This window comes from Echiichthys vipera, assembly GCF_963691815.1.
Source record: "Echiichthys vipera genome assembly, chromosome: 4".
NCBI lineage: Eukaryota > Metazoa > Chordata > Actinopteri > Perciformes > Trachinidae > Echiichthys > Echiichthys vipera.
The window spans coordinates 5,962,348-5,990,334 of NC_139829.1; the positions used below are offsets into that span (position 1 = coordinate 5,962,348).

The 27,987-nt window shown below is 38.8% G+C and overlaps 2 protein-coding genes across 4 annotated transcripts in view; one reads left to right on the forward strand and one right to left on the reverse strand.

Moving 5' to 3' along the window:
- The window catches only part of LOC310946130 (ral guanine nucleotide dissociation stimulator-like), a gene marked incomplete at its 5' end in the record, with an annotated part of 77,365 nt that extends 58,447 nt beyond the window's left edge, over positions 1-18,918 (reverse strand). For 2 of the 3 annotated variants that reach the window (XM_083912480.1, XM_083912478.1), the window contains one exon: positions 3,284-3,497. In XM_083912480.1, the coding sequence (XP_083768606.1) occupies positions 3,284-3,379 (96 nt within the window). Of the gene's footprint in view, positions 1-3,283; positions 3,498-18,439 lie in introns of those variants that run through there. The other variant, XM_083912479.1, reaches the window with a different exon arrangement.
- Positions 18,919-20,795: 1,877 nt separating this feature from the next.
- ptgesl (prostaglandin E synthase 2-like) lies at positions 20,796-27,959 on the forward strand (the record flags this gene model as incomplete). Its single annotated transcript, XM_083911691.1, has 7 exons — positions 20,796-21,095; positions 22,349-22,558; positions 23,020-23,075; positions 23,589-23,741; positions 24,929-25,129; positions 25,873-25,990; positions 26,150-27,959. 7 exons carry the CDS (start codon positions 20,796-20,798, stop codon positions 26,276-26,278), a joined length of 1,167 nt encoding a protein of 388 aa, XP_083767817.1. The 3' UTR covers positions 26,279-27,959.
- Positions 27,960-27,987: the final 28 nt, after the last annotated feature.

Consider the following 27,987-nt stretch of genomic DNA (forward strand, 5'->3'; position numbering starts at 1 on the left):
TGTTTCAGTTTTCACACACGGCTCGTTCAAAACAGTTGTTCAGGCTGAGTTCGCAAAGAAAGGGCGGTCTCTACAAACGAACCTCCAGGGATTGGCTGGAAGCGAGCAATGGACCAAGCAAATTAAACAACTGACTTACAATGTTTGACTGGAAGAGCAACAAGCGTGAAAATGAGTCGTGGGTCGTCTTAGAGCAGTGATTTTTTTTTGTTGTTTTGCCGCCAAAAATAAGAAGAGGGAAGTCTGGGACGTCATACTGCTACTACTGCATCAATACCCAGCTTCAACAGGCAGTTACGGAATGTGAGAAAATGTCAGAAAATACAATTTAAACCAAACACTACACAATCCAACAAGATCGTGCCGGAATGTGTTTTAATTACAACAGCAGACGGTTTTACGACACTGCTACACGTAGCTAGCTACATGCTAACATCAGGGAAAGCTATAATCTTGGTTGATGTTGTTAATTTCTCCCTGATTTAAAATCTTATTCCTGATAGAACTTGTTTGATTGTGTAGTTTTTGGCTTAGCAGTCTATATTGGTGTTTTTGTGACGGTAGAAAGTGCTGCTATAACGTTAATCCATAGTCCATCCACTTCCTGCTAAGCTATATGTAGCTACCTGCTAACATCAGGGAAAGATAAGCTTGTTTGGCAATGTTGTTAATTTCTTCCCATTTCCGCTGGAAAATGTTTGATTGATGGTGTAATCTTTTTTATTTAGAAGCCTTTATTGGAGTTTTTTGACAGTAGAAAGTGCTGCTTAAACATTACTTCACACTGCTAACTAAGTTGCATGTAGCTACATGCTAACGTAAGGGAAAGCTGCATCTTGATTGCTGATGTTGTAAATTTCTACCTAATTTCCGATCGTATTCTTGCTGGAAATGTTTGATTGTGTCATTTTGGTTTAGAAGCCTTCATTGCTGATTTCTCACTGTGAAAAAAAGTGAAAAAAGTGCAGCTATACTCCGTCTAAAACAGTCTGTCGAAGGCTAATTATTGACGCCTGTGCAGAACGCCTGTGTTTACATCAACATGTACCTGTGTAACTGCACATGAATGCAGTTTTTAGGCCTTTTATTATTTTTTTTTACCAGCTCATGAGAGAGAGTAAAGGGCCACAGCAGGGCGGATCCAAACCCAAGCCGCCGCTAAGAACTGAGACTATATGAGGCCGCCCCCACATGGATTTTCTAAAGAAGGAAATACTACATTATAAAAGACTACATGGACAAAAAATGTAGAAACCCAAACATTACACAAAGTTGGAGGAAACATGAGGAGTACAGAGTACACTTTTGTCTTTATATTGTATTATAAACTATTACAAGTTATATATTTTAATTGGAAAAAACCTGCCATTTTCTGTATTTAAAAGCTGAATACGGAGCTATATAACCCAACCGTAGCACCACAGACATGTAAAATAAGGATTTGTTCTTGGCAGACGGCCCAGTCTAACACCTGCACGTCAAAAAGTGGAGTTCCATCTCGGTCCGAAACCTATAAGCCATTGTCAGTTAGGCCCTTGATGCTGCGTATCATCGTTCTCTCAGATTTATTACAGGCGACAGTTTTAGAAGCCGTCGTTATATCCTCTGGGAGGAGGGGGTCGGCCTTCACTCACCACTCGAAGGGAACAACACCATCTTTCATTCATTTCTAAGGCCGTTCTTAAGTAGCTACCGTTTTATGCATAATCACTTTTAAGACTTTAGGAATAAGGAGGGATACTACACTCCTTCAAAAGAATACATTACCTTGGATATGGATATATACGTAAAACTGCTCAGTGGGGACACCAATACAGAAGAATTAACAATCTAAAACTGCAACAAGGCTGTAAACAATGAGGCTGTAAAAATGATCTGCTTCACCAACAACCAGCTTCAGTTCTGTCAGCTGTTTACAGATTGAGGATTTTTTAACAAGCTGACATGGGAACATATTCATTAGGCGCTGTGGGATAATCCCAGACATGACCAAACATGTCAAAATATCAAACGGGCACACACCCTCCTCTGCAGGGAGACAGTTGTAGGGTTTGGCATCACACACTCACACACACACACACACACACACAGATAAATAAAAACAGCTGACTGAAAGCTGCATTCACACCAAGATCAATTAGTTCCTCTCTTTGGTAGAAAACCACATGGATCCAGGTGAACACATCAAAGTGAAAGTCATGACGAGGTGAGGGTTGAGCAGGTCCTCATAGAACTTGAGTTACATCCAGGTAACTACTGCATGTCCCAGCAGATGTAGACAGGAAACAGGAAGACGTTGTGAACTCCTCCAGTCCAATTTAAACTGGTTCGTTCCTCCAGCTCAGTTTAAACTAGTTTGGCCCAGCTTAGTAACGTTACATTCTCTAGTTCACTTTTTCACACAGACTTGAGCAGAAAGGGCTGGAGGATTCTCTCCAACACTATGGAACAGATTCACAGTGTTGGACCCTTTGCACCAGGCTTTGATAAAGGGAGATCCATCTTCTCCAACAACTCCCTGCTCATTTCGGACACTTAATAAATGCTCCACGTTGGACATTTAATGAGATTTTTTGGTGGATATAAGGCTGAATATCAGTTCCCTCTGAGATTTTGACAGCTCAACAAACCAGCATAGGAGTCGTGAGATTGGTTTTCACAGGAAAACAAAGCAGGAATCAGGACATTTTAAATATCGCAGTTTCCTCAATTCTTACGGTTACGAAAACTGCTGATATGGCAAAATCGGTTAATCCTCACGTCTCTAAATTGGGGTTAAATCTCTACCCTGCAGGGCTGAGAGGTCTCATTAAACTACAAGGCACGACAAGTGAGTCATGTGACTTTTGTTTATGAGCCCTAATTCCAGATCAGAAAACCATCATCCTGTACATCCACAACACTCTTAAACCATGCTAATAATACATCACACACAAATATATGTCACTGACGCACGTAGAAAACACTCACACAGTATCCATTTACATTTGAACACGTGCACTCAGACACAGCTGCAGGCCTGCACAAACACACTGACATGTACACACGGACATTAAGATCTACAAACACACGTGAAACACTGCGGCAATGGACAAACACACACACGCATGAGTACGGGGTCTTTCTACAAATAAATGGATATTACGCCAGTATGTATTTTAATTATATAGTATAATATTTGGTGTGTTTTCTGCTAAAATTCTTTGAAATTAGAGATTTTATTGCTCTTTTTTGTGATGGTCCTCACACACACACACACCCACACATACACACACACTCTCACCAGGTCTTCCAGGATGGTGATGGGGAAATCGAACATGCACATCCTGACGGGCTGAGCGAGGGCTCTGTGCAGGCTGAACAGGGACTTGGTTTCCATGCTGCTGCACACTGAAGGCACCGCGCTGCTGCCGCTCGCGACAAAACATACAAAAATTTAAAAATAACAAGAAAAGAAAAATCAAGAAGGAACTCCAATTAGGCTGCTCTCACCGAAGGCTGCGAGGAATCCGTCTGAGTAAGAAAAAAAAAAGAGGAACCCCTCCACATCCACATCCACCTCCTTCCTCCTCCTCTTCTTCTTCTTCCCAGCCACCAACAAACCCCCTCGTTTCCTTCACTCCCTCTTCCTCTTCTCGTCTTTCCTCCCCCCCTCCTGCCTCCCTCCCCTCACCGGGGAACAGATGTAACTGTCAGCAGCTGTTTTCTTGTCTTTCCGTCTTCTGGAGGTATTGCCCAACAGCTCAGCGACACTCAGCTGTTAATGTCACGACCGCAGTGGTGTGTTTTGCTTTTCCTCTCTTGCTCTGTAACGGCACAGGCTCAAGCGCTCAGACTTGCCACACAGCCGCATACAGCCAGACACACACACACACACACACACACACACACACACACACACACACACACACACACACAAAAGAAACCATGCCAAATGAAATGCAGCAGGTACACAGAGGCCTTCACCGAGTTGCCGTCTTGACTCTCTTCTGCTTCATTATGCTGCAGCGATTTAATCAAGACCGAAGGACCGGTTGCGTTTTTTGCTCCTCTAGTGCCAGACTGTCTGTGTGAGCCCATTAAAGATGAAGCAGGCTGGCTGCTGCTTCTGAGGCTGATGTATGAATCAGCTCTGCTGCTGGTAAAGGTGGATGCAGACGCTCTGGGAGGTTACCAACCTGCATCTGAGGATTGTTTTCTTTTGTGGATATATCTGCTGGGATCAGGGATAATAAAAAATCCTCCAGCAGCGCCGTTTCTACTGAGCATTTTTGAATCTTTGATGGATCTTGTTTAGAAAGTCAGTCACAGACACAGAAACCACCTGTCCTTGCTTGCTTTATATTCCCATTTAATTTAATTTACTGTGAATACAACCTGTTAAGAAGGTACCCTGCAGCCCTTTATCATGCTTTACTAGTCAGGAGTGTCTCTCTCTCCTATTACACAATCTGATATGTATCTACATGAGCTACGATGCAATTGAGAGAACAATATATTTTAATAAATAACAATAAGGTGTGGTTCAATGCAATCTGATACAGAGTTCTTAACATTTGTTTAAAAGACATTCATTTTCCAGAATAAATGAAAAGAAGCTAAGTCTATAAAAGTGCCTGCTGCTTCCCTTAAATATATTTGATATAGTTCATAAAAGTCTTTTTGTTGCTTTACATTTTTACATGGGAAGAACATGGAAATGTCATTGTCTTGTGTTTATGACTTTTAGAAAAAGACTTACCCAACGGTAAGGTCTGAGGTCCTGAGACATAAAACGGGCTATAGATGGATGCAATATGAATAAAAATAGATGCAAATGATTAAAAATTGAATTTTTTTTAACTAAAAATAGATTAAAAAAAACTACGAAGGGATTCAAAATGACAAAAAAAGATTCAAAGTGATTAAAAATAAACAGAATAACCTATTTAGAACGTAAATTACTATAAATAGATACATCATGACTAAAACAGACGTAAGGGGCAAACATGAACGCAAAATGACTAAAAACAGATGTAACATGACAAAAAGGGACGCATAATAAATGCAAAATTTCTATAAAAGGACCAAAAAATGATCCGAAATAGAGTCAACATGACTAAATTGGGTGCAAAAGGACTAAAAATGTTTTCAAATTGCTTAAAAAGGACACAAAATGGTTAAAAAGGTATGCAAAAGGACTAAAAAAGGATCAAATGGATGACTGATCACTGATTGTGACGTTCTGTTTGTCAGCAGGGTTTGTTTTGCATGAAGCTTGGTGGAAGGGTGTAGCATTACATTTTGGTGCAGAAACACAGATTTCTTTTCACTTTTCTTTACATTGTGGGATAGAACCCCTGTGGTGCCCTTCTAGTTTATAATATGTACTATCATTCATTGTTTTGTACAAATAAGAATATTATCTTAAGGTACATCTTGAGCTTGCTGTGTCTGAAAATAACCTGGTTTTGGTATATTTTAGTTTGTGTAAAACCCAACAGTCATATAAAGAAATTGCACCAGCACATTTCCCCATAGAGGAACCGCTGAACCACCAGGTGTTTTTGAGCAGTAAATGTTAAAGCTTTCAAGATGACTCAGTGATGAGCATGAAAATGTCACAGATTATCACTTTAAATGTGAAGAAGTCACACTTCTGCGTGAGAGTGATGTTCGTGTGAATCGCTCTGATGGTCTGTCAGCTGTGCTACCTTTGACAATCTGAGACATTTATGATTACCTGTCATTTAGATTAGAAAAATGCATGTTTTATAATAACATCATCATTATTATTATTATTATTATTATTATTATCATTTATCAGTTTGCAGTTTTTATGAGCTTTTGTTGATTGACAGACCGTTGTGTAAACAAATAATCATAAAGCAAAAAAGCCAAACATTTGACTACAGTGGGTCCAGTTTCTCAGATGTGAGGATTTAATGCTTTGTCTGTTAGAAATGAAAGGAAAATTAGCTCTCCTCTGACATGCATGTGTCTGATTCTGATTCTGGATAACAATACCACAAGATCACGCTGAAATCCATCTTGTCAGGCTCCAAGTAATGTGTAACAAACTGTAAGGTATTGACCAAAGACATTTGGAAACTTTAACTGTAAAGGTCTGAGGTCCTGAGACGTAAAGTGGGCTACAGATGGACGCATTATGAATAAAAATAAAAATGACTAAACATCCGAAAAAAATGACGTAAAAAAGAAAAATAAATTACTTAACAAACAGATTCAAAACAACTATGAAGGGACGAAAAATTACTAAAAATAGATGTGCCATGACTAAATAGGATGTAAAATGACTAAAATTACAAAAAAATGGACACAAAATAACTAAAAATGGATGCATTATGACTAAAAGGTACATAATATGGCTACAAAGAGACGCAAAATGACTGATAAGGGCGTAAAATTACTAAAAAGGGATGCAAAATGACAAAAATGGATGCAAAGTGACTAAAAATCTATATGGCATGACTAAAAAGAATGCAAAATGACAATTAATGACTAAAATTAATGGAAACTGACTCAAATTGATGCAAAAAAACTTTAAAAAATTACAGAAGAATTAATGCAAAATTACTCCTCATAGATGCAAAATGGCTAAAAAGGAAGCAAGATGAATAAAAAGATCCAAATCCCGTTAGTGTTTCTGCTATAAGTCATCTGACCAATCAGCGTCCTGTGAGGAGCTACTGGCAGCTCGTCAAAACAACAATGGCGGCTCCTGAAGAGGTTAGCTAAGATGCTGCAGTAGCATCAGTTTGAGAGTTTTCACACTAAAGGCTCTTCTCTCTTCTCCTGATTGACTCCAGCAAGAGTTTGATTGACAGATGGTTCGTCCAATCAGCTGCCAGGTAATTTCCCATCCCAATCATGCCTCCTTTACGAGTCAGGTTATACAGTATACCGTGGGCCTCGTGATTCGTTTTGTAAAGTCTAGTTTCATCATCCAGACGCTCTTACATGACTGAGCTTTCAAAGCCTGCAGTCAAACTCTTTCTGGGTGGAAAACAACAACAACAACAACACATGAACCGAGGCTTCTGGCTGCATCTGAAGAGAAACAGAACCTTTACTATCGCAATACACAGAATATTCTCAGGCTTCCCCCTGTATGAGGACAAACTCATACATCAGAAAAACACCTTCCCCTCCACCTGGACCTGAACCTGAAGGCTCAAACAGCCTCCTGCAAATTCAAACAGACATCTAGTCAATCTGGTTTGTATGTAGGTCACACGGAAAGTTTAGCTTTGACCTGAAAAACAAAAAGCGTCAGAGCCGTGCGTCTTAATTTTGTTTTTGAAAGCCTCTGAGGTGTTGTTTTTTTCTCACCAATCACACGAGGCATCAACGTGCGAGCGTACCGAACTGAACTGAACTGAGCTCAATTCAACAGCCACGCTCAGTGATCATTAACTGCGTGTCTTTGGGGAAATACGGAGCAAAATAAAACGCAACCGCCTGCACAATGAGAAAAAGAGCATCGTGGGCGCACATTTCAAAGCGTCTCTTTCTTTCACTCATATTTGCATTCTTACAGGACGGTCGGCGTAAATATTTTAAGTGTTTAAGTGAGTGAGTCTGTGGGAATTTAAAAACAGGGGAACAAAGGCACAATTCTTCCCCGATCCACATTCAAGTCATGTTCGACGCTGTGAATTGAACGTACAGCAGCGAGTGGAGATGAAGTGCTGTTGCTTTTTAAAGCACAGAGACAGTGAAAGAAGGAGGAGAAGAAGAAGAGGAGAGTGCAGCTGAAGGGAAAAGAGCAAGAGAGGGTCTGAAACACCGCTGGGAACTGCTTTCAGATGCAGAGGCCGTCCCATAGCTGAATACTGTAGGAGAGCTGTTGTCATGGAAACAGGGAGGCAAAGCCGGCTCTTCGTAGGGCTATATAAGACCGACCCCGCCTCCTCCTCCTCCTCCTCCTCCTCTTCCACCCTTCCTCCACTACAGATAAACCAGCCAGGACAGGAAGCCGGACTGCGACTTGCAGCTACACTTCCTGTGTGCACTCAGACAAAGGCAGGACACGACGGTGGCAACGGTGGCGGCGGTGGCGACGGCGCAGGTACACGAGGTTCACTTCATCATCAAACCGAGAACCAGCATCGCCGCTCTCTGGGTCGTCTCTTCGCGTTAAATGCTGCTTCAACAACATGACGACGCTTTACAGTTTAGATATGTGATGAAAAATGAATGCAAAACAATTCGTAATATGGTGCAAAACTTTTATTTTATTATTGTCTTTTTTTAATCTTCTCTTTTTTTAACCTTACTTGTGGTTAGTATTATCAAGTGGGGTTTATCCACGTGAAGATGAATTCCGTGTATTTTACTCTTATCTTTCGTCTTATTTTACATTAATATGGCACTTATATAATATAATCCGGTTTTTATGTTCATTCTGTGTCTTTTTAATACGAAGCACATTTTATTCCTTTGTGCTAAAGCACTTTGGGCTGTCTTTTGTGGATGAAAGGTGCTCTAAGATATGTATAAATAAGTCATAGAGTGTGGTCTATACCTACTCTGTAAAGTGTCCTGAGATAACTTCTGTTACTGTAATTAAAATTGAATTGAAAATTGAGTTGAATTATACATTATTATTGTTATTAATATATTTATATATGACGAGTGAAAGAGCGACCGGTGGCAGACCATGACAGTTATGTTTATTCATTAGGATAAACCATTTGAGAGGAACCGTATACAGATAAAGTAATAAACAATAAAGACACTAATGTAACAGGAAAGACAAAAACAAAACAACACACTACAACTAAAACAATCAGTACAAAAACATTCATATAAAACAAGAGTAAACTGAAAAAATAAAACCACTTATTGGCGACAGAGAGGCTGTGAATAAATATTTCGACAATAAAGAAAAACCGTTTCATAAAATGACACAACGGTCCCAATATTCTCAGGTGTTAAGATACCTGTGCGGTCTTATAATCAACACGTAGTTAATGTAAGTTAAGTTAATGTACGCAAGTGTGCGCTGATGTAACCGGTTAGAACTACAAGTTGCGTCTTAAAATGTCTGGAAAGAGTTTTAAAAAGGGTCTTAAAATATATTAAGTGTAACCTGCATACATCCTGCACTATACCGTTACATAAAAAATATGTGTACTCAGTCCATAGGTGACTTGGCTGGGAACCGGAGGGTTGACGGTTTGAGTCCCTGTGTGGTGGACCATGAATGTGGACCATGAATGGAGTGTGGACTGGTGGCTGGAGAGGTGCCAGTTCATCTCCTTGAGCAAGGCACCAAACCCCCAACTGCTCGGGGCGCTGATCCATTGGCAGCCCACTCGCTCTGACATCTCTCCATTGGTTGCATGTATATAGGTCCTGTTTGTGCATCTGTGTGTATTTCGGGCCTGTGTGTGTGTAACCTGTATAATTATAATAACAGAGTGAAAAAACAGAATTTTTAATTAATGATTAATAAAGGAATTCTTATTCTTATTATTAATGTTGTGAACATTGAGTACAGTTTGGAGGTGGAGTTCCCTCTTGTATGATACATATGACAGGCGTGGCTGCGGTGTCATACACTCTCTCTGTAGACCCCAGTCATCCATGTGTCCTGTTTACTAGAGGAGGAGGACGTCTGCACATAAGACTCAACTGCAGACCTGGAGTCAGGGTCAGTATTGTTTGCAGCCACTGAGGGAGATGAGCGGAAATACTTCAACATGTAACATTTACTTTGGTGAAACATTGTTGTTGTTAGATTTCTGCAGCAGGAACAACCTTGAAAGATTTCCAGTCCCATGGTTATATAATCACAAAACAAAAAGGAGGATTGGGTTCGTATGAAAACGTGGAAATGTGCTGCATTTATGTTTTCATTCATCTTTGATTCGTCTTTATCTTCAGGCTCTGAAAAGTGAAGTCAACAGGGAAGAGCCTTAAAGCTGCATTCTCTCTAATGTCCAGCAGGGGGAGACTCCACTTAAAGCTGCATTCTCTCTAATGTCCAGCAGGAGGAGACTCCACTTAAAGCTGCATTCTCTCTAATGTCCAGCAGGGGGAGACTCCACTTAAAGCTGCATTCTCTCTAATGTCCAGCAGGAGGAGACTCCACTTAAAGCTGCATTCTCTCTAATGTCCAGCAGGTGGAGACTCCACTTAAAGCTGCATTCTCTCTAATGTCCAGCAGGAGGAGACTCCACTTAAAGCTGCATTCTCTCTAATGTCCAGCAGGTGGAGACTCCACTTAAAGCTGCATTCTCTCTAATGTCCAGCAGGGGAAGACTCCACTTAAAGCTGCATTCTCTCTAATGTCCAGCAGGGGGAGACTCCACTTAAAGCTGCATTCTCTCTAATGTCCAGCAGGGGGAGACTCCACTTAAAGCTGCATTCTCTCTAATGTCCAGCAGGAGGGGACTCCACTTAAAGCTGCATTCTCTCTAATGTCCAGCAGGGGGAGTCTCCACTTAAAGCTGCATTCTCACTAATGTCCAGCAGGAGGAGACTCCACTTAAAGCTGTATTCTCTCTAATGTCCAGCAGGAGGAGACTCCACTTAAAGCTGCATTCTCTCTAATGTCCAGCAGGAGGAGACTCCACTTAAAGCTGCATTCTCTCTAATGTCCAGCAGGAGGAGACTCCACTTAAAGCTGTATTCTCTCTAATGTCCAGCAGGAGGAGACTCCACTTAAAGCTGCATTCTCTCTAATGTCCAGCAGGAGGAGACACCACTTAAAGCTGCATTCTCTCTAATGTCCAGCAGGGGGAGACTCCACTTAAAGCTGCATTCTCTCTAATGTCCAGCAGGGGGAGACTGCACTTAAAGCTGCATTCTCTCTAATGTCCAGCAGGAGGAGACTCCACTTAAAGCTGCATTCTCTCTAATGTCCAGCAGGTGGAGACTCCACTTAAAGCTGCATTCTCTCCAATGTCCAGCAGGGGGAGACTCCACTTAAAGCTGCGCTCTCTCTAATGTCCAGCAGGGGAAGACTCCACTTAAAGCTGCATTCTCTCTAATGTCCAGCAGGGGGAGACTCCACTTAAAGCTGCATTCTCTCTAATGTCCAGCAGGGGGAGACTCCACTTAAAGCTGCGCTCTCTCTAATGTCCAGCAGGGGGAGACTCCACTTAAAACTGCAATCTCTCTAATGTCCAGCAGGGACTCCACTTAAAGCTGCATTCTCTCTAATGTCCAGCAGGAGGAGACTCCACTTAAAGCTGCATTCTCTCTAATGTCCAGCAGGAGGAGACTCCACTTAAAGCTGCGCTCTCTCTAATGTCCAGCAGGAGGAGACTCCACTTAAAGCTGGATTCTCTCTAATGTCTAGCAGGGGGAGACTCCACTTAAAGCTGCATTCTCTCTAATGTCCAGCAGGGGGACACTCCACTTAAAGCTGCATTCTCTCTAATGTCCAGCAGTGACTCTACTTAAAGCTGCATTCTCTCTAATGTCCAGTAGGGGACACTCCACTTAAAGCTGCATTCTCTCTAATGTCCAGCAGGGACTCCACTTAAAGCTGCATTCTCTCTAATGTCCAGCAGGAGGAGACTCCACTTAAAGCTGCATTCTCTCTAATGTCCAGCAGGAGGAGACTCCACTTAAAGCTGCATTCTTTCTAATGTCCAGCAGGAGGAGACCCCACTTAAAGCTGCATTCTCTCTAATGTCCAGCAGGAGGAGACCCCACTTAAAGCTGCATTCTCTCTAATGTCCAGCAGGAGGAGACTCCACTTAAAGCTGCATTCTCTCTAATGTCCAGCAGGAGGAGACCCCACTTAAAGCTGCATTCTCTCTAATGTCCAGCAGGGGGACACTCCACTTAAAGCTGCATTCTCTCTAATGTCCAGCAGTGACTCCGGAAAGAAGTGTGATTGTATAGAAGTCAATGAAAATATGAGCCTAAACTTCTCTCGTAAAAAAAGGATTTTCTGCTCCAGTTTGAATTGTGCCATGAATTTCACAAATGTTGTTTGTGGTTTTTAAAGACTGTGATTAACTCAAAGAAGTTTGATAATGGCGGTTTTTGTGTGAGGCTGCTTTGTGAACTACAACTCTTCACTGCTCTTGACGCAAAGGATTTACATCACTATCCAGGCTTGGTCCTCTGGTACAGACATGGAGATCTCTGTGCTGCACTTCAGCACTTTTTGATATATGCAGAACTGAAAGCGGTGAAAACCATTAGAAGTCGGGATGAGTGGAAAGTTTTACTTACGCTGTGAGAAAGGGAGATGACATGACGTCACATACGCAACATGACATCTAGTCTTTCTCATTGTGTTTTCTCTACAGCCTTAAACTTAAACTGAACAATTGCGCAATAAATGGTCAAACTCTTGACATGAAAAAGCTTCATTTAAATCCACAAACAACATATTTCTAATCTGGAGCATATAACGACTGGGAGCAGCAAATAATTACATTTTTTGCATTGAGACCCATTCATTTATTAAGATCTCAGAGGTCCCATGGGGGTCGAGCAGGAGGGCCACCCCATACCGGGTACGGTCAGAGCGAGGAGCGGACACACAAACGGGTTTCCCGCAAATCAAACTAAAGTCTGAAAATGCAGCAGACGGACTTCATGTTTCTGGTTCTGCAAAGAGTCTCTGGATGGAAAACTCTCACTTCACTCAGCATGAACACGCCTGCAAATGATTACAGTGCGCACACACACATGCACGCACGCACGCGCACACACACACACACACACACACGCACGCACACACGCAGACACACACACACACACACACGCAGACAGACGCAGACACGCAGACACACACACACACGCAGATGGACGCAGACACACACACACACACACACACCTGATCCAGTCACTTGGAAATTACAAACGTGGACAGTCGGGCCTGGAAGAAAAACAAATGCGAGGTGACGATGAAAGGAACAGTCTGACGGTGGAAACGCTCAGCAACAAGTGGAAATATTACATTCTGCAACACTCTTCATACATTTCTCCTCAGAGCATAAAGATGCTTTTTGACAAGACGTTTTCAAGGACAGGCCCCCGTCCTCCTCCGTGCACACAGAACTAATGCTTGTGGAAAAAAAAGAAGAAAACAGGCCCTCTGGACTGAAAACTGGAGAAAAAAATGTCTGATTCTTGTCACATTCCATCAGACAAAGACGTCCGATATGTTTGGGAGTGAAGTCAAGCTTCAAGAACAGAGTGTTTGGGTTTTTTTCCGGAGCACAAAATGGGAGCAACAGAAACACAAGCAAAAAGGCTTTACAGCATTATCTAGGATTCCTACAACAGTGGTGAATAAATGTTTCCAAACAGGGAGAGTACCAGCGAGAGGAAACAGGATTTAGGCGGAGGGAGAGACGAGAAGAATACGGCTGTTTACAGAGTGTAGAGGTTTAAATAATAGACCCTTTAAACTGGCTTCACAGAGGAAACTTCACTCACATGCATCATGATTGTCTGTGATGCAGGAGATTAATCCAAACTTATTTTCAGGTTTATGATTCTGGCTTCCAACAAGCTGAAACATAATGAACATTTCATATCAATTTTTAATATAGGGATCAAGTTTGGCAGCCGTTCATCACCGTTATCATTGATGCTTACTAATCATTTTAAATAGACGCTGCTGCTGCTGCTGCACAGAAGAAGAGCATCTCAGAACAACTATGCTCCTGAACGCACCACGCATAGACCCGCACGGCACCGCGAAATATACGATCTCGAACACACCCCAATAAAAAGAATAACAAAATAAAAAGAAAATACATCAATAAATTTTACAAAAAAACTATAATAATAATACATAAAAATGCATTTAATTATATTCAAAATAATAAAAACATAAATATATAATTTTAATTATATATATAATTAAAAATTTTTAAATTACACTTTTATTTGAAAAGATATTTTCAATAATAATAAAAATACATACTTTTAATTATTTATAACACACTTGTAAATGTATTTATCTGCTGTCGATTTATTTAAATGTGCCTTTACCATCAGCTCTTTAAATCAGGACTGAAGACTTTTCTGTTTCCCGGTGCCTTACAGTAAACAAAACAAATACTGCACTGTAACTTTTATTCCTTTCATATTCTAAGTTTTATTTTTATATTTTAATTTAATTTATTTGCTTGTTTTTATTTTCTTGTAATAATCTAAATGTCATTTGATATGCGTTTCTTTCTTTCTTCTTTCTTAATGTTTTATGTTGAGCACTTTGACCATGTTGTTGAATTGTGCTACACAAATAAACAGGCCTTGTCTTTGTTGTTATTGTCTATTTTGTTTTTCCTCGGCCGTCTTTTATGTAAAAATGTTACGCGTTTTATTATTTATTATTTTTATTATATATTGTATATTCTATTATGGATATATTTTGTGTTTGTTTAAAACTTTTTTTCAGGGATTTTTTCAAATAAATATGTTGAATCATCAAATTACTGATAATGTTTATTATTATTATTATTATTATTATTATTATTATTATTATTATGTATGCTTAAAAACAAATAAATACATTTGTTACAAACGTGGACAGTCGGGCCTGGAAGAAAAACAAATGAGAGGTGATGATGAAGGAACAGTGTGACGGTGGAAACGCAACAAGTGGAAATATTACATTCTGCAACACTAATAAAGCCAGACTTAAATCAAAGGTAAATAAATAAACGTATTAAAACACAGATATCCATTTATGTCATTTTTTATTTATTTATTTCTGGTATTTTGGTACATAAAATTTCAATTTTGGAACATATAATAGCATATTAAATAATTTATAATATTATTTTGGTCCACATTATGGCATATTAAATAATTTATAATATTATTTTGGTCCACATTATGGCATATTAAATAATTTATAATATTATTTTTGGTACATATAATGGCATATTAATACATTTTTAATATTATTTTTGGTACATATAATGGCATATTAATACATTTTTAATATTATTTTTGGTACATATAATGGCATATTAATATATTTTTAATATTATTTTTGGTAAACATAATGGCATATTAATTTATTACTAATATTATTTTTGGTATGATAATGGTATATTAATTATTTTTCCAATATTATTTTTGGAACAAATAGTGGCATATTAATTTATTTTCAATATTATTTCGGTATATATAATGGAATATGAATTATTGTTTAATAAAGTGGTCAGTACATACAGTAATAGCCTATTCATCATTTTTGTATGTCATTAACTTATTCATGCATGTATCTTGTGATTGCATTATTCAGGATTCTCTGACATTTTATTGTGACTCAACAATTACAGTGACTGGCAACTGCAGCTTCATAATGTCACAAGACAATAAAAACTAGTTTATGATACTGTTAAACTTAATTACTTTAACTATTTTAATAATGCATTAATTGTCTTCGGTCATTTATTAAGAAGACAAAGTCCAAATTCTTCGGACTTTCTTCTACTTAAACGTGAATATTTCCTGGTTTATTTCCTCCTTTATGACACTAAACTGAATATTTCACCATTTTGTGGCATTTCATAGACCAACAAGTGATAAACAGCAGCTTTTGGTGGGCAAAACTGAAGATACGGTTGCCATCATGTCAGCCTTATAATAAAAAATGTGACATAAAATACCTCAAAATTGACAAAAGTCCTTTTAGTTTCATGTTCATGTGGTCAGTTTACACGTTCGTTACTCAAACTATTCACCCCACAGTCAAACAAACTCAATTAGCCTCTCAGTCGTCTCTAAACAAACGCCTGTGCACATCTGAAGAAACGCACCAACGCACCTGCAGCTCGACTGGTTCTGACTCTAACAGCAATATCTTAATATCACTAATGCAACAAATATTTAAAAATGGATTCATTTGGTGGCACACATTTTGCTGTCCCTATTTTTTGTCTGTTAAAAGGTTGGCGCTGATAATAATAATAATAATACTAATAATAATAATAACAATAATCATAATAATAATAATAATAATACATTTATTTTGTATAGCACCTTTTACAGACAAAGTGCTTCATATAATAAAACTGTTAAAATAAGACACAAACATTAAAATCAGTGAGCAAAAAATAAACACCAATGGAAATACAAATTAAAAACACTTAAAAAAACAAAACCAAACGGCAAGAATTGTTTTCCAATTTCCTAAAATTGTTACGAATGGCAACCTGGCAACTGTTACTGTCAGCCCTCGAATCAGTTAATCAAGAAAATAATCAACCGTAAAAAGGAACGTTTCTATGGCGACGCTTTGTTTGGCCAATATTTACATCCTTTGGACGACGCTTTACGTTTTGCTCTAAAATGAGATTTAGAAGAAGCATTTAATTCACACAGAAGCATATAATAATAGGTTTTACCATGGAGACCATTTATCGTTCACCGTTTACCAGAACAAATGCAATATCGTGATGATATTGTTATTGAAATATGAAATGATGGGCGACAATTTTGAGCGTCAAACACTTAATTTCCTGCATTCTGGTGAATTTTATGACACAATTTGTGCCTTTTCTGCATTTAATTGAATTCAGTTTGATTTACTGATAACAAAAGTGATCTCAGGACACTTCACATATGGAGTCAGCGAAGACCACACAACTTATACATGAGTTACAGAGACCCAAGAATTCCCTCATGAGCAGCAACAAGTCACACTATCTCTGATATATATATTTACATATTATATCTATTATTTATATATTATAACCTATATTTACAGGTAAAAGAAGGATATACACATGTTCTGAGCCCCCTGAACGGTTACAGCTGTGCATCAGCACTATTTATGTACTGTGTGAAAGTCCTTCAAATAAAAACACATTTAAAAAATCACTACGGTGCCAAACTCCATAGGTGCCATTTCTACAAACAAATAACAGCTGGAGAGACAGTGGGAGACAGAGAGAGAGAGGGGGGGGGGGCAGGGAGAGAGAGAGACAAAGAGAGAGACAGAGACAGAGACAGAGGGAGAGACAGACAGAGAGACAGAGACAGGGAGACATGGGGAGAGAGAGAGAGAGAGAGAGAGAGAGAGAGAGAGAGAGAGAGAGAGAGAGAGAGAGAGAGAGAGAGAGAGGAGAGAGAGACAGAGAGAGAGAGACAGAGACAGGGAGACAGGGAGACAGGGGAGAGAGAGAGAGAGAGAGAGAGAGAGGGAGAGAGAGACAGAGAGAGAGAGAGAGAGAGAGAGAGAGAGGGAGAGAGAGACAGAGAGAGAGAGACAGAGACAGGGAGACAGGGAGACAGGGGAGAGAGAGAGAGAGAGAGAGAGAGAGGGAGAGAGAGACAGAGAGAGAGAGAGAGAGACAGGGAGACAGGGAGACAGGGAGAGACAGAGAGAAAGGGTTACGGAATCCTGATTATTCAGCAACAAACTTGGACTCCTGTTTTTATCGTAGCTTGTTGTTCGTAGTTTATTGTCTTTTTTGCCTCATTATTTTAATCTCTCTCTTTTTTATGACATCCCTATCAAATAAACATAAATACATAATCTCAATGATGGGAAATATGTGTCATCTTTGGAAGAGGTATAATTTAAACACCTGAAAAAAATGACTATATGAAAAAGTATTACACAAATAAATAAAGCATACATACTTATTATTATTGATATATAGAGCATAAATACAAACTTTTAATTATATATGTGATATGAAAAAGATATTATTAATAAAATAAATACTTTTATTATCAAACAAAACATGTGTCTACAGTATTAACTCATTGTAAACAGCTGTGGCAAATAAATAACCATAAATATTCATACTTTTAATTCTATAAAATGGTACGATAAATAAAAGTAATAAAAACTGCACTTTTACTGTAGAAAAAATTTTTCAAATAATAAGCACACTAACTGTGATACTTCACTTTACCTGTGTCTGTCCCTATCAAATAAACCATGATTAAATAAATATGATTGGAAATATGTGCCGTTAGATGAAGAGGTGTAACTGATCACCCAATAAATAATAAATACAAATACTAAAACATACACACTTGAAATGATTTAGGAGGAAACTACAGGTTGTTTTTATACATACTTTAAAGGAGCAAATAGCAGTAATAAAAAATACACTATAATTGTGGAAAGAATTGCATAATTAGCACACTAACGATGATACTTGCTGTTCTCAGTTTGTCTATGGGCTCTGTACTGTATATGTCCCTATGAAATAAACCATGAATAAATACATATAATGATGGGGAATATGTGTCATTGGTAGAAGAGGTTTAATTTACTGTGTTGTTTTAATTTGATTTGTCTTTATAAGAGAAGTGCTATATAAATCAAATGTCTTATTATTCTTACTATTTAAAAAATGACAGTTTCATCACATACGAGCTGTGAAAGGGAGGTCAAATTAAACACCCTATTACAAATAATATGCAAATGAGCCCAGGTGTAAAAAATGTGAGCCTAGTGACGTCACAAATATGTTTTTTTCCTTACCTGTTTTTCCAGCATGATCATTCTCTCAGTATCATGACCTTCATGGAGGCTCACCGGTTAGACCCTTTAGAGTTAGTTTAGTCCTGCTGCTCTGCACGCGTCTTCATCTTCACGGGTGAGATACAAAAAGAATTTAAAAAATAATAATAATAAATAAGGATGGATTTTGAGCTTTAAATAGCTTTACGGCGAAGAGAAAAAAGAGATGCCTTCACTGTGTCCAGCTGGTCCCCACATCCATATGCAGATAAAAGGAGTGTTTATTCATGGGGGAAAAACAAGCAACCAGCTAACGTTAGCGTGCAGAGCTAAAGCTATTATACAAATGTTATCCGTCTCCTCCGTCTGCTTCCATCCATCGCCGCTCCGCTTCATCAAAAGAATCCGAGCTCCTCTTTCATCGGCTCTCACGACTCAATCCGACCCGTTTTGTTCGACGACGACATCCCAAGTGAGGAGTGGTCAATCCCGGGGAAAGATGTGGCTGATTTGACCACACTGATGCTTTTAAATGGATGCTGCTGCTGCTGCTGCTGCTGCTGCTGAAGGGGGAGAATCAGCTTTCACTACAAGAAGACGCTGCTGCTGCTGCTGCGGCTGCAGAGAAGCAGAGCATCTCAGAACAACTACGCTCCTGAACGCACCACACGTAGAACGGCGCAGACGCGAAAAAGGCGATCTTGAACACACCCCAATAAAACTAATTAAAAAAAAGAAAATACGTTAATAAAGTTTTAAAAAATCAGAATAATAAAAAATACAAACATTTAATTATATGGAAAATCAAAATGCATATATGTCATTTGGATAGTATACAACACAATGAAATAAATAAATAAAAATAATAAAAATAACATTTTTATTCAAAAAGATGATTTGAATAATAATAAAATACATGCTTTTAAATATTTATAACAAAAACGTAGATAATGAGAATAATAAGAATACATACTGTTAATTTATATGAAAAATAATTAAATAAAAAGAACATACTTTTAATTTATTTATATTTTTTAAAATAACATAGATACAAACTTTTACTTAAATATCAAATTAAATAAATACAAAATACACTTTTATTCTAAAACATACATTTATGAATTTAAAAGGCTGTAAGAAATTATTTATAATAAAAATACACACTTTTAATTATATGTCAAACGAAAGAGAATTTAAAAATGAAAGCAGACACTTTTATTCTAACAAAAATATAAGTCAAATAAACAAATTTATCAAATACAAGTACATACAATGTTTTTATAATTTAAAACGGCTTTAAAAAAAAAGAAAATACATACTTTTAATTATTTATAAAAAATGAAATATAATGAAAACAAATTATTTTAAAATGCATGCCTTTAACCATGCATAACAATTAAAATGAAATGAATAAATAAATGAAGATAGTAAAATAATAAAAAAGATAGAAAATAAAACGTGTTTGACTATTTTAAAGAGACTTTAACAAATAGAAATATACATACTTTTAAAATGCATGCGTTTAATTATATATAACAATCCAAATAAATTGGATAATTTAATAAATTAATAAATGAAGATAATAAAATAATAAATAAAATGGCTGAAAAAAATTCCTAACCATCCTTAAAAAGAACAATAATAGCAAGACAAAAATATAAGTAAAATAAACAAATTTATAAAATACAAGTACATAGAATGTTTTTATAATTTAAAACGGCTTTAACAAAAAATAGAAAAATACCTTTAATCCTTGCCTTTAATCATGCATAACATTAAAATAAAATAAATAAATAAATGAAGATAATAAAATAATAAATAAAATGGCTGAAAGAAATTCCAAATCATCCTGAAAAAGAACAATAATAGCAAGACAAAAATATAAGTCAAATACACAAATTTATAAAATACAAGTACATATAATGTTTTTATAATTTAAAACGGCTTTAACAAAAAATACCTTTAATCCTTGCCTTTAATCATGCATAACATTCAAATAAAATTAATAAATAAATGAAGATAGTAAAATAACAAATAAAAAGATAGAAAATACTAACGTGTTTGACTAATTTAAAAAGACTTAGAAAATACATACTATTAAAATGCATGCGTTTAATTATATATAACAATACAAATAAAGATAATAAATAAAGAAATACATGAGGGAATTAAAGTAATAAATAAAATGGCTGAAACAAATTACTAATCATCCTTCAAAAGAACAATATTAGAAAGACTCTTAAAATAATTACTGACTGCGAAAATAAAATACAATAAAATGAAAGTAGGAACATGCCTGACAGGCTGAACTCAGGGACACTAAACCCTTACATCGTCTCCTTCGCGGTGCACTCTGGGCCGTTTATGTAAAACCAACATGGCGGCGTCCTGCAGCAAAGCGCTTTGTAAGGTCGGCTGGAGAGTCCTGCAGTCTGCAGCCGCCCGCCGGCCCGGTACCATTTCCTACCCGGTTGGTAATGTGAGTGCACAAGGGTCTAGTAGAGGGTTCGGTACCGGCGGGTACCGGTCCAGACTGCTGTCCTCCCTGCGGACTGGAGCAGTAGGTCCAGGAGGTGGCAGGGTGCTCGGCTGTGCCGTCCTGCTCGGTGGAGGTCTGGGTTTATATCAGACTGTGAAGTTCAGGCTCCAGCAGCACCTGGCCGAGGAGGAGACAGAGGTGAGTCCGGTCACCTGAGCGTCTAACGCGGTCACACTGTCGGTTGGTGTCCCGTTGATCTCCGGTGGAAGTTTTCTGTTGTTACCTAACTTCATGTCTGCAGACAAACAGACAGACAGGGTCACCTGGATACAGTGACTCAGTACAATGACACTAATACTGCAGTAAAGTACTATTACTACACAAGCACCGCATTTAAGAACAAATCTAAAGTACTTGTGTGTGTGCAGTGGTGGAAAGTAACTAAGTATATGCACTCGAAAATATTATGACATACTTTAGTATTTCATTTTTATGCTACATTTATACGACATTTGACTTCATTGTTGGACACACCTTACTTATCTGCAGCTCTCCTGGTTACTTTGTAAGATGGTGATCTGCTCTAAGGAGACTGAAACCCTGAGTCAGCAGGTGTCCAGATGAAGGCCAAAGGGATGACCCTCTAAGCCAACAGAGAGAGGCTGGGCATTCACAGCCTGTGATTTCAAGAAGATTGAAACTTTAGAAGGACACAGATTCCTTTAAGTCCCTCAAAAAGGCCGGTCGTTCACATAAAACAAGTGCTCGAGAGGACAGGATGATGAGAAGACTCTTAATGGGGAAGTAATCCAGGACAAGGATCTGTCTCGGTTCACAGTGTCTCGTTGTTTAGACTTTCTGGACTGAAAGCCCACTCTGCAGTGACCAAACCTCTCATCAGCAGAAAGAATAAAAAGAGTAGACTTGCGTTTGCTGAGGAGCATGTTGTTTGGACAGAGGAGAACTGGTCGAAAGTGACTTCAGTGATGAGAGGACGTTGAGTTTATTTGGGTCTGTTGGGAAACATTATGTTGGGCGTAGGACTGGGGAAAGACTGAACCCAAAGTGTGTAAAGAAGTCAGTTCCATTTGGAGGAGGAAGTGTCATGGTTTGGGGACGTTTTCTTCTGCAGCAGGAGTTGGGCCTCTTGTTCAGCTACATGGAAGGGGAAGGTAATTGTCCATGTGAACCTCCTTCAGCAACATGCAACACCTTCACTGCAAATGTCTCCAATGAGCTGCAATTTTCATGCAAGACAATGTCCCCTGTAACGCTGTAAAACAGGTGAAGCAGTTCCTTGAAGCTAAGAATGAAAAATGACCCTAAAAGGAAAATGGAGTAGTTCTTCCACTTCTGTAATTGTATAGAAACATAATGGTGGTTGTTGTTGATAATGTAGAATTGCCCTGTAATCCTCTAGTACCAACCTATAATCGTCTCTCCTGCTGCAGGTGTCAGGAGGAGGAGGAGGAGGAGGAGGAGGAGGTGTGAAGCTGGTCCTGTACCAGTACAAGACATGTCCGTTCTGCAGCAAAGTGCGAGCCTTCCTGGACTACCATGGGCTGCCGTACGAGATTGTTGAGGTGAACCCGGTGATGAGGAAGGAGCTCAAGTGGTCGGCGTACAGGAAAGTGCCCATCCTGATGGTGGATGACAGCGTGGTAAGACACTAAAATCCTTCTTTAAAGTCGCCTTTACAGTAGAGCTGCTACCTTTAGTCGATAAGTTGTCAACTATTAAGTTAATCAATTCATCGTTTTGAGTCTTTTTTTTTTTAAAGACCAAATTCTCTGATTCCAACTTCTTAAATGTGAATATTTTCTGGATTCTTTCCTCCTCTGTGAAAGTAAACTGAATATCTCTGAGTTGTGGATGAAAAAACACATTTGAGGACGTCATCGTGACATTTTTAAACATTTTCTGACATTTTATCGACCAAACAACTGCTTGATTAATCACCAGAACTTAAAATATTGGATAATCTGGATATCAAACATGTGAGACAATGTCACAGGGCTGCTATTTGGTTTAATACTGAAATCAAAAAGTTTTTTTTATTCCATAAATGTGCCGTTATTATTCTCAAAGAAACCCTTCAAGTCTTTGTGTCTTTTTGTTGCAGCAACTGAACGACTCGTCCGTCATCATCAGCTCCCTCAAGACATATTTAATCAGCAAGTAAGTTTTAACTTATACCTTTTCTCTCTGTAGTTATATCATCTATTAGTATTATTGTTGTTATAACTCTGAGCATCCATCCCAGAAACATTTGGGGGGGAATTGTTGCATAAAAAGTTTCTTATACATTCATCACAAAAAGCTCCACTGTTAAAATTACTCTGCAACTACGTGTCACCTTTAAAGCCAAAATACCTCAGATTAGCGTCTAAAATGTGAGATTTTTATACTTTTCTACGTCGTGCATGATGGTAAACTAAATATATCTTTGTGTTTTGGACAGTTGGTTGGACAAAACAAGACATTTGAAGACGTCGCTTTCGTTTTTTAGGAAATGTAAAAAGCGATTCATCAAGAAAGTGATCAGCAGGTTAATAAATAATGAGAGCAATCCGGCAGATAAAACCAAAACTATCCTGCATGCATATACAGCACCAGAGCGTAAGGGAGAATATAATCTGTATACTTGTGTCATTTGTGCATTTTATTTATTTATTTATTTTTATCCTCCAGGAAGAAAAGCGTGTCTGAGATCCTCAGCTGTTACCCGGAGATGAAGGCGGTGAACGACCGCGGGAAGGAGGTGACAGAGTACAACAATAAGTACTGGGTGATGCTGAGCGAGGAAGAGAGCGCGGCCGTGTACCCCGAGAAGGGGAGTCAGAAGTAAGTACGGTCCAGACCTGATTCGCTGCAGATGGTCCACACTTTTACAGGCCTTCCTCCACAGATATGGTGAACAAAATGGTGTTGCCTTTTTTAATGTCTCGTTTTGTCCAAAACCCAAAGATATTCAGTTAGACTTAGACGTAGATTTCTCTTTATTGATCCTTTGGGATGAACTCCCGCAGGAAATTGAGTTTCCAGCAGCTTCCAAAAACACAAGGGAGGTATAAAAATACAGTTTAGGATAACCAATAGCAAGAGCATCAGAATGGGGAAGTAGATGCCAGAGGTCAGAGGAGAATGGCCAGACTGGTTGGAGCTGATAGAAAGGCAACAGTAGCTCAAATCTCCACTGGTTCCAACAGAGGAATGCAGGAGAGCATCTGTGAACACACAACACCACCTACTTTCTACAGAGAGGGAACAGCAGCAGAAGACCACACTGACACTTTATTAAGAAGCAGGGGTGCCTAATAAAGTGGCGGGGGGGGGGGGGGTGTATATATGGTAGATGTAAGAATAAAGGTCAAATAAAATTCACAGAAAATGAAATCAGATAAGTTAAATATAGAGGAAATGTATAAGATCAAATATGTGTGACTGTATATGTCAGAAATGAGTAGCAAGATTAATTATTGTACTTAAGTGGTGGATAAGGTGATTGCACAAAAAAGAAGAAAAGTGTTCAGATATGTAAGATATATTTAATATAATATAAAACATAGAAAAGCAGAAAACACATTTGTGGCTGAAAACAACATTTTCCTGCATTTTTGCATTAAAAAATACTTTAACGGTTAATTATCAAAAATAGTTGCTGTTTATTTTCTGTCGACTTGCAGCTGTCGACCCGACATATCCTTTACTTTTCAAAAGTTTTATCAGCTGTACACTATCAACTTACCTTGTACGGATGTGTTATGGTTGCTATCATGGTTTTACTTTCTCACTCAGGTTTGTAAAACATGAACAAATACATACAGACAGTGAACGCCACAAAACTTTATACTATTGTCTGGTTTCACAGTCAGTCATTAAGGAAAAAGAACATAAATAAATGACTTTAAAGTAACCAGAAGTAGAGAACCAGTCTACAGTAAAAGTTTTGAAAGGATGCACACTTGTAGAAAGTGATATCTGTCCTGAATAATTCTGCAGAGATTTAAACTCTGCGTTTTGTTTTTCAGAGAGGAGATGAAGTGGCGTCAGTGGGCCGACGATTGGCTCGTGCATCTGATCTCTCCCAACGTGTACCGGACCTCCGGCGAGGCCCTGGCATCCTTCGACTACATTGTCCGCGAGGGCAAGTTTGGCAATTACGAAGGTTTCTTTGCCAAGTATGTCGGCGCTGCGGCCATGTTTCTCATCGCTAAAAGGCTGAAGAGTCGGTGAGTAACACGTGAAGTAATGTTTGTTAATGCTCTTTTTGTTTTTAAAGTGTAATTTTGGCGTAAAATCATCCCATGGTCTTTGTCAGAACTTCCATACATCAAATAATCCATTGAGACAGTTTTTTTGGTGTAACAACCTTTAACAGAGAAATCCCGTAGAGTCACTAACAGCCAGGCGTGGCTAACACTGATTAGCTCGGGGCAGTACGGTGAAGGCATTCAAAGGTCTTTTTTAACCACTAATACTGCTGAAAATAACAGCAAACCACTGCAGCAGCATGAGAAGAGTCCTTACACACAAAACAAAGCAGCAACAACATAGTTTGTGAAGCCAGAGTTTATTAAAAGAGTGTTTTAAAGACTTACCTACTGGCCCCTGTACCAGCTCCTCTCATAGTAAAGTCCATTCAAGTGGATTACCAAAGTCAATCCCAAAGGAAGGAGCCCATTGATGCTTTGTTTTCTGTGTAGAGACTCTTCCCTGCTGCTGCAGAGGTTTGCTGTTATTTTCAGCAGTATTAGTGGTTAAAAAAGACGTTTTAATGCCTTCACCGTAATGCCCCGAGCTAATCCCTGTTAGCCACGTCCGGCTGTTAGCGACTCTACAGGATATTTCTGTTACTAGTTGTTACACAAAAAAAATGGTCTCAATGGATTATTTGATGTATGGAAGTGCTGAAAAAGACCATGGGATGATTTTATGCTGGAATTACACTTTAAGTTGTATTCCTCCCCCACAGACACAACCTGCAGGAGGATGTCAGGCAGGATCTCTACAAGGCCGTCAACGACTGGGTGGCCGCCATCGGCAAGAAGAGGAAGTTCATGGGAGGAGATCGTCCCAACCTGGCCGACTTGGTGAGCACACACACACACACACACACACACACACACACACACACACACACACACACACACACACACACACACACACACACACACACACACACACACACACACACACGCCTCTGTTGTGATGTCTGATGCCCTAAACATCACGGCGTCTCGTCTTGCCAGGCTGTGTTCGGCGTCCTCAGAGTGATGGAGGGCCTGCAGGCGTTTGACGACATGATGGAGAACACCAAGGTCAAATACTGGTACGGGCGGATGGAGAGGGCTTCGCTCAACCACGAGGGCCGGGAATGAACCAAGCCGAGCTGGATTCGAATAGAAACAGGTTTAAGGAAGGAGTGACCGCAGAAAAGACCGGGGGGACGCCTCCCGCCTCAGAAAGACTGAACAGCGAACCGCCAGCACAGAGAAGTTTGATTCTGTAAATTGTTTAGCGGTCACGATTGATTTCCTAATTGGCACACACGAATCTAAACCTGTTAACTACAGACATTTATGTACATAAAGAGATCTCACACATGAAAACACTGTCAGAAATCTAATTGCACGTAAATGAAGCTGCTGCTCTTCATTTCAAAGGTGTTTCACTGATATCTACTGGTGAACTGAGGGAACCGCAGCAAACAGTGAAGGGGAGACTCTGCAGGTGAACAAATATATTTAGGTCACAGATATCACCATGAAACACCCCCAGTTTATTACTGACATCAAGACAAATGTTTTTTGTATTCCAAGTTTATGTTTAAATATGCAAGTGAAGCATTATCTTATGTTGACTTTTGGTGAATTCAGAAGTGAAGTCAAATGTTTCCTTTCCGCCAGTCTGTAAGGAGAACAAACAGGAAGAGAAATAGACCAAAATTATTTAAAAAAGACGTCGTCTCCCCTTCATCAACACAATAAAGTCAGAACATCTTTGATGCAGCCGTCCTGTCAAGTCCTACAAACGTGTTTGCCTTACTTTTCATTATGAGGAGGGGAAAATATCATTTTGTGCTGCATTCAGGTGCTCCTCAGATTCCTCGAGTTGGGAAGTCGTTCCTCTTACTGTGATGCGTTCAGGAGCTTTAAGTCGTAATGTGGAAACAACACGTTGATATTCCCAAGATTTGAAGCTTTACATACAGTTTTATTTGTTTTGTCCCAGACTTGCTGCTGTACCCGTACGTTCCCTACAACCACTAAAATCAGAGTTAATAAATAACTTTTCTAACTTCTCTAGGCCCCTCTACCTAATACCATTTTACAAATGACATGTTCATATTCAATATGTAAATTAAAAAAAAACATTTCCCTTTGTCCGCCATGTTTCCACATAATATGAACCCAATTCTGCAAGTCGTGCACCAAATTTGTCACAGACTTTCTGAGAAAACTCAATTCTCTAATTATTCTGACGCCACATGAATGCAGCACTAGAAAAATCCTTTTTACACATTTCCAGGGCTTAAATAATGTCACAAAAACACTTTAATATTTCCTCAACATGATCAAAACATCGTTGTAGTTCTGAGATTTGGGCTCCTGTAAGGACTCACAAGCTTATTGTATTTATTAAAAATAAAACGTATAAATCTATTTCCCATTTTCTCTCATAAATAAAGTGTGGCTCTCAACCTCCTGACTGTAAAAAAAAAACTAACAAAGAGAAATAACTAGCTTCTTCTGGAGGTCAAGGATGCAGCGCTTAGTTTAAATGTGGATGTTTTGGTTGTCAGTTATTTCTTAAAGGCAGACACGAGATCATCGCAGCGTCTGGTTCAGAAGTTTGAGCTTGTTACACATCGGGTCATCTCGTATTTATTTCAGGTGATAGTTTCTCTGTAACTGATGCAGGATCAGTCTGACAGCGATAAACTCCTCTGCTCTGCTGCTCTTCTCTTTGGAGTAAAATCTAAGAAAATGAACTGGTGAACTGAATGTACTTCATATGCAAACTGCAGATCCTTTTCTTGAATCCATTGTATTAAAAACAGACTCCATGTGCATAGTTGTAAAAAGGT